This window comes from Falco biarmicus, chromosome 16 (assembly GCF_023638135.1).
Source record: "Falco biarmicus isolate bFalBia1 chromosome 16, bFalBia1.pri, whole genome shotgun sequence".
NCBI lineage: Eukaryota > Metazoa > Chordata > Aves > Falconiformes > Falconidae > Falco > Falco biarmicus.
The window spans coordinates 1408379-1419339 of NC_079303.1; the positions used below are offsets into that span (position 1 = coordinate 1408379).

General features: G+C 40.9%; 1 protein-coding gene across 4 annotated transcripts in view; it reads right to left on the bottom strand.

The window, feature by feature from the left end:
- The window catches only part of CEPT1 (choline/ethanolamine phosphotransferase 1), a 32030-nt gene that overhangs the window by 19378 nt on the left and 1691 nt on the right, over positions 1-10961 (bottom strand). For all 4 annotated transcript variants that reach the window (XM_056362090.1, XM_056362088.1, XM_056362089.1 and 1 more), the window contains exons 2-4: positions 9564-9965; positions 5696-5843; positions 4530-4671 (exon numbers count right to left, since the gene is read on the bottom strand). In XM_056362090.1, coding sequence (XP_056218065.1) covers positions 4530-4671; positions 5696-5843; positions 9564-9959 — 686 coding nt within the window. In that variant the 5' untranslated portion in view covers positions 9960-9965. The remainder of the gene's footprint in view (positions 1-4529; positions 4672-5695; positions 5844-9563; positions 9966-10961) is intronic.

Below are 10961 nucleotides of genomic sequence, written 5' to 3' on the forward strand. Positions count from 1 at the left end.
GGCAGGTTGCAAGCAGCAAACTTAACACCTACCACAACCCTACTTCAACACATCCTTCTTGCAAGCGTAGAGAAACCAATTCCCCTGTGACATTAAGAGGGACTCTTATTTGCAGAGGGAAGTTTGAAGCTCAGAAATCAAGGTGCTAAAGTTCTTCAAAAAGTGTTGGAAAAACTCCTAAAATGGAAAGTTTTAAGCCCTATCTATAATCACGGGGATTACTGCCTTATCTCCTAGCGTAGCCCTGAGATCCTAAAGCTGTTCCCAGGAGCAAGAACTCAATGTGCTAACTCTGACTTGGAAGGCTTCCATCTCTGTATTTTGGTATTTGGTGTGAATTGTCTATCCAAGACAACAAACTCACTCTTTCTGCTAACTGCTAAAGAGGCATCATTTTACCTGCTTTCTGAAATACAGCCTCATTTACTATCTCGCCTTTATACCTCAGTGGCAGTACTGGCAAAAGGGCTCAGCAGGTTAACCAAATTAACCTTCTCCCCTTCCTAAACCAACCCATTACCAAGTGGGCTCTTCTGCATGTACCACTGCTACAGTGTCACTGAACAAGAATGTTCCCCCAAATTCTCCAACATTCCTCAATAATGGTTGTTTTGTTAGACAAGCCTGAATTCTTTTGCTTTCTCTGGGGACTATTCTTCAAAGAGTGAAGACCAACCTTTAACTGTTCAGTTATAGAAAAGCTGGTAAGAACTGATCCTTCCTTTCAGCGTTTACTGATGTGCCTTTATGAAGCATCCTTAGAAACTAATTTCTATCTCATTGTGTGTGTATAATTATACACACACACCCTATAACTTCTACCATCACCAACTTTCCTTTTTTCCAATTAAGAAATGTTGGACTAAACCAGATAATGCAGTAACTCACAGGAGAAACGCTGGAGACCATGGTGCAGCAACACACTCATGTCTCTAGGTAGACCCTTGCTGAGTGTCCACTGGGGTTTTAAAATGGTTTGGCACTTCCCCCAGTCCAGCATGGCCAAGCACACAAGGTCATGACCTGTGCATTACCAGTGCTTTTTGAAAAGCAACCTGTTTTAAGACAACACTCAAGTTGCAATGCAGAACCCAGCTCAGATCCGACAGACTATATAATAATAATGATAGCTGTAGCTTCACCTCCAGCCACCCTGGATTGGAGACATCTGGAATTTAGCAGTCAGGCTGTCTGTGCACTGACCTTGTAAGGCTGGATACAGCACCGAACCTGCGTAGCAGACATCTCCTAATATACTTCTGGAAGCCAGAACAGTGAGCACGTACAGTACCGAATCCAAGTGGATTAAGTTTGGATCTGCAAGAACCAGAGCTAGTAATCACTCCTGGGCTCCAGCTAACAGCAGGCAAATCCCTCTCGGGGTTTGTGCACCACATTCCCTAATGCTCTGGTTTCTGCAGCGTGTTCCTGAAATACCAGATTTGCATCTGCTTGGACATGTGGAAGCCCACCGGGGCTTGCCACTTTGATTTTTGTGAAATGCAGAAGAAAATTCACTTTTTCCAAACCAGAGAAGCCCCAGCTACAGAACACCTACAAGACTAAGCCTGAAACAAAGCTCATTCTGTATTGAAGCACAGCAAGTCCGCAATCCAGATAAACCAGTTACTGATCTTAAAAACAGGACATGAGAACAAAGTCATTATTTGGACTGCTTCGACATTGAATGTTTTCCTACAATTCAGAATCACCTTTTTGTTTCTTCAAACGTGCAGTATATTCCTGCTCATTCATGAGCCCGTTCCCAGATCAGGTGTTTGGTTTTAAACAAAACTGCTGCATACAAGTCCATCCATGCTGCTCCTCGCTGCCTTTGTGCTGCTGATGTTACCATAGTGACTTTTACTGCAGCCAGCCCAACTTTCTTTGAGACACTTCTCAACTTCCTCACAGGGAACTTCTAGTCAACACTGACCTCTAGCTATTTTTTTGAGCTATTTAACCAACTCAACACAGACTTGCTTTCTGAAGTCTGCATCAGCTGCCAAGATCTAATAAAGTTACGTGATCATTTAAAGATGGAGAAAGATTACAGGATCTTACCGTTTCAACTGATTATTCTACAGTCCCAGGGTTGTGCAGGGCAGCTCCCCACAGTTGTCAGTAGGAAGAAAAAGAACTAGCACAGTCAATTTATTCAGTAATTGGGCACAATTAAATAATAGGTTTCCTACTCTACCTGCAACGCTCCATAGGAATTTAGCAGAAGCAATCCCATTTCTTCCTCCCTCAGGGTGAACACTTCTGCTCTGCAGATAAAGTTTGACACAAAGTGCACTCTGTACAGCTTCACTGAATTGTCAAGGCTGGTACAGTGACAGCATGTATGAATTGGACATTCTGTTCTGCAAGCATACACTTAATCTGACACTAATTTGTCTTTTTTTTTTTTAAAGACAATGGATTTTTTCAGCAAGCCAAGTTGATTATACATTTAACTGTTCAAGTTCGAGCTGTGTGTATGGAGTAAAATACTAATATTTCCCTTTAGCGGTCTGCTGCTCTTCTCTATTTCCAATTTGCTTATTGAGCAGATCTCTGTAATGAAATACAACTTCTCAGACATTGCTTATTGTATTTCTGTGATGAGACTATAACTATGTGCTCTTTCTCGCTTCTCTGGAATGGGAAGCAATTTAGAAGTGCTGTCACATTGCCTAAAACATCACTACAGTTCACAGCCCCCTCTGTATTTTTGGCATAGGATAAACAGACAGGAAAATGCTACTGTGCACTAAGAACTTTTCAGCTCCTTTCAACAGCTGTCTCTGATTCCACTTATTCAGGAGTAAGAATACCTAAGCCTGTGTGCTCCAGTGAATCTGAAAGGGTAGATAAAATACAGACTTATTTTTTTTCAGTTTTATGACTGGTGAAATGAAAGCTTCAGAAAAACCTAGTATGAAACAGTAAGAATCATTTAATTGGACAAATAGTCTCAGAGTTTTTGCCACAGAAATGAACGTCAGCTTACGGCAGTCTATTAACCTTCTGACACGGAGCAAATGAAGAAACAAATGTGTTTACTAGACAGTGCTGTCTGTTATCTAAAATAATAATACATATTTGTGTGCTTATTGCCTTCTCTAAATTAGCTACATAATGATGGATCACCAAATTCTCATAATATAAGGCCACGCAGACCAAAAGTATCTGCTAAATAATGTTGTCTCCAAAATATGAAGACTCTTCACAAAAGCAAAAAGCAAGGTTACAGTGAATACCAGGACCAACATACACACTTGTCTAGAGCACAAAAGCAAATCGCATGATTTTGGTACTTGCATCCATGAAGTCAAGCACATGCCAAGGTTGGGGTTTTTGTGTTCTTTGATCGATAACAGGAACACTTTAATGATCAGGGCCCTGTAAAGTTCAAAGGGAGCTAAAAGCATTCAGTATTGAGACCTTTGATATAGCACAAATGTGAGAAGCCTAAAACAGTAAAAGATTTGAGCCAGATGTCTTGCTTTCAAGATTGAAGTATCAGAATAGTTTCAGTCAATCTGCGCTGGTATAGTCAGGATTAGAACAGAGGTATAGATTTTTTTCTTTTCTTCCTCCAGTAGACATTGAAAACTACTCCAACACCTTAAATCTTTGACCAGAAACAGAGGTTTCTCAAAAGAATCTGCATTAGTACCCTGCCAATAGAAACTCTTATAGACAAGAGGCCCACACTTGTACTGTTTTAGCAGTATGCGGGTGTCTACAGATCAATAGACTGTAAATAAATGCTGCTTGTTGTAGCATTGTTTCAAAATCCCAGACAAACTAAAGGCAAATTTCAGAGGGTTCCAGATGCAAAAATCATTCTACGGTGTATTCATTTGAAATATATTTGTTAGACCTATAAAAGCAAACTTAGAATGAATGTACATTTCCACATGAAGGCTAGTGAATCCCACAGCTCACCGAGTCCTTGTGTTCTGTTTCCCCACATATCCTCACCCAGCAGTAAATGGGATTTCAGCTGTTGACTTTCTTGGCATTGCAATTTTGGTCTCGTTACTGGCAGAACCACGGTCTAAACTAACTAGAAGGGATTCAGAACTTCAAGTTGCAGGAGCAGTGTCAATTAAGCCATAACTCTTAAAATATAGTGTATAATAGTAAACATTAATCATTAAACATCATCACAAGTCAAGCACTACCAAGAGAAAGGCAGTTAACTGAATACTAAAGCCAGACTGCCACCATCTGACAACAGCATTCCATTCTTGGGGATGAAAACCCAGGTAGATTCCCTTATTTAAGCTGAAATCACATCAGAAGTTCTTAATTAACAAATATGACAAAAGGCTACTTCACCACTCCTAAAACAAGTTAAGTAACATTCAGTATTAATTGCAGATCAAAGAGGTAATAGCTGCCACAAGCTCTAAGTGTGTGTATTTGAATATAAACAATTCACTACTGCTCTAAGGATCTGAAGCACAATCACATCAAGTGCAACCAGACAGGAAAGCCGCCTAACTTTCAGTTTTATTTTCAGCCAAGGTACTTACATGCCAAAGCGCAGCGTTCCAGAGACGTACGTCTGCCAATGTGCGCAGTAAAACATGAACGTTCCAGCAAAACAACAAAAGAACATCCAGTCAGGGTTCGTTCCCAGCTGCACAGCAATACAAGTTCCCAAAACCACAAAGACTGCAGAAGAAAATCAGTCACATAGTAAAAAGGTAAAGCGTGTATGTGTGTAAAGATCCTGACCAGAAACAAATCTAACAAAGGGACCCAGAGGAGAGACAGCACGAAGGTATCCTGATGTGTTTTATTTCACAGACATAAGAGATCAGCACTTCCATTTTTAAAAGTACAGACTGTAAAATGTATATTTAAATTCTTATTAGTTATCAGAAGTCCTCAATATTGAGGGTTTCTTAGTCGCCTACATTTTTATTGAGCTTAATGGGATTAGACATCAAGGGACTCAAGCAATTTATGCAATTGCAGCCTGCTGCCGGAGTTTTGTGGTTCTCGTGTATCTAAGATTTGCTGGACATGTTTTTCCCCCATTTCCTGAATTTTTATTATGCCATTAAGAAAATCCAAGGTCTGTCATTCAAGATTCATAAGGTATCTTTCCCCTCTACCCTTCAAATACACAACTTTGATAAAGTATCCATAAAAATTTAAAGTGTAAGAGTTTTAAATTCAAGTACCCAAAAGCACTTGATCATTCTTTTACAATGGGGTTAAACTTCAGGCTGGCTCAGTGAACTCGACCCAGCTATGAACTGATCTTGCTGATTCTAATCTTAAAACTCAGACTTGTACTGTCCCATTGGCCACTCAAGAATTGTCCCATTCTTGGGGCTGCCTTGCAATCACTCCACACAGATTCAATCTGAAATACTACAGGAGAGCACTTTGACAGCTTTGTGTGGAAGATTTTTTAGAACCAAGACTCTGATAAAGCATGCACAGAAGACTGCTGGCTCAAATTGAACCAGTCACATGCTTAAATTTTAAATTTTTTTCCCCAGTGTAATACAAGATGACGTTCAGTTGATCAAGAGTACCGTTATGGAAAGAAGGCTGACTGAAAAGCTACACATTCATCAATATCAGTTGTCCTCTTCTTCAGAAAAGAAGCATTTTTCTGTATTGCAGATTTGATCCCTGAAACAGAGTCATTTAATCCTCATACTTCAATTAAAAATGACAATACCTGTGGAAAGTGAGTCACAGCCATGATCAAAAAGTTCTCCTAACGGAGTACTGCTATTTGTCCTTCTTGCTTGTTTTCCATCTATAGCATCCAGAGACTGGTAGATGAAAAGGCCACATGCACAAGCAATGTATGCCCAGGGAGGTGCCTAAGAAAGAAAGTCAATGAGAGTAAAAGATCTTTTTTAAACCTTAAAAGAAAAAAAAAGCAAAGCCTCAAGCTGACCCATCTTACACTCTCATATAGCAGTTTTTCATTTGCACACACTTCCTCATCATGCATGGACTTTTCGTTAGCTGGTCCTTGCAAGGACAGGCAGGCAGGATTATGACATGAGAAATGTAAATAAAACAGTGACAAGAACTACTAGCTTTGATTAATAGGTAAAGAACATCTTACAAAGCAGGAAGCTGCACTGTACATCTGAAAAAAATTCTATCACTACATTTGCAAAGTGGTGCACAGTTAAGTTCTTGTCTTGCTTTTGTTTCCAGTGGGGGTATGTCCAAGTGATCTAGAAACTCAAAAACTTCTTAGCCCCTGTGCAACCGTGGCACAAACACTGAGCTCATCTTCACAAGACCTCAGGGAGGTGTCACATACTAAAACACTGCCAAGTACAGGGTATTACCAGGCTGCAGCAGCATTTGAGAACCACGTCATTGCAAAGCGCTCAAAGTTTTAGAGTTCAAGCTTAGCCATCAGACTCTGAGATCTGTAAAGTTTCAGTGCTCTGCAGCACCGCACCTCCTCCACCACCGTTTTTTCCATTACTGGGTAACAGCAGCTCTGCCAAATCGTGTTAATAACCCTTAGTATTCATATCCTGTATTGTAGTCTTTATTTCTACAGAAATAGGAACAATACCGAATTCCTGATAGACCAGAGACTACAATTCAAGTTTTTTTCAGTATCTGAGGCATAAACCATTATGACTATAAAAGCCAGAGAGGTTTGCCATTAGATTGTCTCAGTTTACACATCCATAAAACAGATATTACTGGATATTTAGCAATCTTCACATTTGACACAACTTATAGAAGTGATCATTTATGAGCAGCTGTATTTTATAGACCATGCCAATGAAGTATTAATACAGCTAAGTAGCTTAATCAAGCTGACTTGCCTCTCATAAAGCTCTGGAGCCCAGCTTGTTTTGGCCTACACAACCATGACTCATTTGCAGCACATCAACTTAAATTGTATTTCTTTCTACAACTTGCATTGTTCCTGCTACAGGATTTTACTAAAACAGTTCATTCTGCCTCAAAAGCTGGCACCACGCTCTGCTTTCAGCAGTGTATCTATACAAACCAGCACAAGGAGAGAAGTAAGGGGGAAACGTGTCACCCAAAAGCAGAGGATCACGTTTAGACAAGGTTTTGATGCCACAGAATTCCATCCCATGATACCATTTCTGTTTCTTGTGTACAGATTTTATTTACAATGTTTAGGTTACCTTCAGGGTCATGCAATTTTCTTCTATAAACCTAAAAAAAAAAATAAATCAGACCACTGGCTCTTCTTTCTTAAATGCTACTTTCATCAGCAGCATAGGTGTTTCCACAGATGTTATTTGTATCTGCATAAGATTTCACAGTTCCCTCCTATCCAAATCTTTTTTTCCTTTTCTTTTTTTATAGGAAAAAAAATAATAATCAGCTACCATTCCATTGTCAGCACATTGCTAGCTGGGGTCCCCTCAACTAAGCAGGCAGTAGAACTATTTTTATTTTCTTTTTTGCTACCACTGAAACTGTAAGTCATAGCTACGCTCTCTTGGCTACACTTCTCATCAACAGGAAGAGACAAGTTGCTTTTGAAAAACACAGAACTAAGACTGAGTTAAAAGGAAAAGACAATTTACATCTGAAAGCAACAGTGCTTTTTGAAAAAAAAAAAAAAAATCATCTGTTTCTGGAATTTCAAAGCCCGATTTTCTTTCCCAGACAGCTACTTGACACTTTAAAAGCACAAGCTCCCAGCTCCACCATCGAGATGGCACCCTCCCTGTCGTGCCAGCACACAGGGCTGCAGTGCCATATGGCAAACCAGATCAGGCTGAAAGCTAGCTCAGCAAAGTTATTTTTCATCTAAAGCAAGAATACAATCTCACTCGCTTCACACAAAGTAACTCTCAAACTGGTTAAAATACAAACCAGTTTTAATACAACAGACTACAGCTAACACTGACTTTTTGATGCTCTGAGCATACTTTAGTGTGTACTTCAGAAGTTTAATTACCAACCAAAATACAACTGTACTCTAAATTTTAAATTATGCTCTGGTTCAGTGGCCTATACTATCTGCTAAGTTGATGAAATAGAGACAGATTGAAATCTCTCTATCAAACTGGATTTCAGAGCCTCAGCCCCACGGAACAGTGCTATGGAAATAAGCAGCAAGTTAAAACCAAGCCATACAGCAGTGCCATGGGCCAAAGGAGAAAGGAGCTGCTCTGAGCATTCACTGCTCCAGCTTAACATTCACTTTTTATCTTACACCTGCCAAATTCCACAAGTTATTGTGAAACTATCTATTTCAACAGATTTCTAGAAGAAGCAAATATCCTTTTGCTATGTCATATGCAGAACAGGGACGCAGTGCTGAATGTGCCAATCTACACGGGTTTTTTTAGAGTCTGGTTGGAAACTAACTGTATGCCACTTGACTGTGAAGCGTTTTCACCACCTCAGCTGGGAGACTTGGTTACAAAGGAGTTCAGGTATTTTAAAAGCTAGAACTCATGAGACATTCTCCAGCTATTTTAGTGTAATACATTTTCTGTTCCAAATAATTCCCTTTTTCAGCACATAAGATATGAGCAGCTTTAAAGATTCCACATTCAAGTGGCAAAACTTTTCCAGCGCATAAAACTGGATGTTTGTCGAGTGCCTTAAGGGGTAACTACTGAAAAGAGAAAAGTCTTATAAACTAGTAAGCTGAAATGCCTCGTAAAGACACTTGTATCCCTGAAACCAGGAATTACAGGAAGTTAAGACAGTTCTCCTGAGGACAGGTCAGGAGCTTTTAGTGCATTCGGAACAAAGAGTAAAGCCTTCTCACAGACTACTCGGGCAACATGCTGCTCAAGAAGACAACTTTGTATTCCCACAGTTTGTAACACACTGTACCTAAGGTTCTGATCCAAGCTGCCCTGGCAGTTCACATTACCAGGCCCACACGGGATGAAGAAAGGTGTTCCTTTGTTTTAGTAAGCTGGGTTTAGTCACACAGCCACAGAGGAAGCAGCCCGCCTTGATCTCTCAAGCTGCACCACTTTGGAGCTCAGTCCCTTGACTGAGCTCAAGTTCCTCGCTGTGTTGCAACTCTAGCTGGGCTTGCAGGCAGACGCAGCTCGCTGCCAATCGAGTCACCTTGCACTCCTCATTGTGTGGTAACTCTAGATCAGAAAGCTGGAGGTGACTAACCTAGTCACAAGCAGAGAAAGTAAACAGGCAAAACCTCATGCCATGCAAGATGGCTGCAAATCCATTTCTTAATTGTCTGCACAGGCACTCAAGCCTTGTGGGGCTGCAGCTTTTGTGAAGCGGGTCCTTCATAGCTGCAACCAGAACAGCTATTTTGGTACTGGATCCTGTTTCACATGGTGCATGTTGGCCAGAGGTAGTGCCGTTTCACTGAGCAAGCAGCAAGCTAACCCCAAAATACGTATGTGTTCTTTCAGCACGCAGGCACTCGCACAGAGGCACGCACATTAGACACCTACAGAGAAGAGCTTCAACGTATGAGAACTGCAGGCTGGTCAAGGAGAAACAGTTCTCCACAAAGATGAGAACCCACCAGAAAATGGTGCTACTAGATGACAGCAACTATGAACAAAAATTGTCAGAGGTCCGTAACTTACCTGTTCTGTAGCTGTTGGGCAGTAATATACTAATAGCAGAGTTGTAAATATATTTATTAACAGTCCAATGATGGTGATCAGATTCGGGGCAATCCAGGCTGGAACTCTTCCAACTAACCATTCCCAGTAACCTTGCATTAGGGGTTCAAGCAGGGATCGTCCAGCACTCTGATATTTGTGTTCTTCTAACCGTTTCAGCTGGTGCTTTGACAAGGGAGGTGTAGGCAACTGAACTAGTTTGCTTAACACGCATCCAGCGGCAGGACCGTGACCACAGCCCGCAGGGGATTCCAGGTGCGACTCCCCACATCGCCTCTTTATGTTTCGATGCCCACTCATGGATTGGGTGGCCTCAGAATTTTTATTTGTCAGGTAGCAGCTGTTACGGAGAATCATAAGATCCTGCAACATAAAGAGTTGAGACATACTGAAGGTGAAGAGCACACATAAGATTTTAAGATATCAAAAGCTCCTAGCTGCTGCTCTACGGAGCATTTCATTTGCCATCAGCAAAGCAAAAAGATTTTAGAAAATATCTCTCTCAGAAAAGATAGATATTTGGGGCACCACTGAGGGAAAAACAGAAAACAAGTGCTGTCAATGCAGTTATAAAATGGTATGTTGTACTTGTTCACTTTCCTTGCTGCCTACTGAAGCAAATATCCTGCAGTCACCAGCCTAAATTTTATCGGCAGTAGAAACCAACACCACACCGCTGACTTACGTTACAGACTGAGGCAGAGTCAGTCCCCTCACTCTCTCACAGGACAGCTAGCAATACCCAACAAACCTGTAACACTTGGATTATCAATTGATGGCACTAAAAAGAGCACAAATACAGAGAAGTCTTAAGTTAAATTGGTTTGGAGCAGCTTTGCCTCTTTGGCGAAGCTTAACAACCACCTAAAGACAGTTAAAAGCATTATTTTTTTTTTCAGATCACTGCTCTTTATTTCAGTTTTGCTGTGGCTTTTTACTTCTCTGAATTTAACCCCATTCAGGTGAAAGTTCATCATCTATTCACCTTTCAAGATAAGCAAGAGCTACAGAGCTTTAGCTGGTCAAAGACAGCCTACAGCCACCAGCACAAGGCAGCTGTGAAAAGAAGACGCAGGGTCAGGAACAGCATTTTGAGAACAAAAAAGGATCCTCGCTATGTTCCATCTCTCTTGAAGGCAGGTGACCAGAAACACATAACTCTCCACACAAACTAGAGGAGTAGCAGTAAAGAAGACTAAAAAAGAAAAGTTTGCCATTTATCTACAGGATCCAGCCACAAAAAAAACCCAAAACAACTAGTTGCAAAGTCCAGCGGAATAGAGCTAGAGAGGGGAAGATGGCAGCTGCCTGTCAAGCCATCAGCAACGCACCTATCAGGTAGGGAAAATAAGCTCTGTA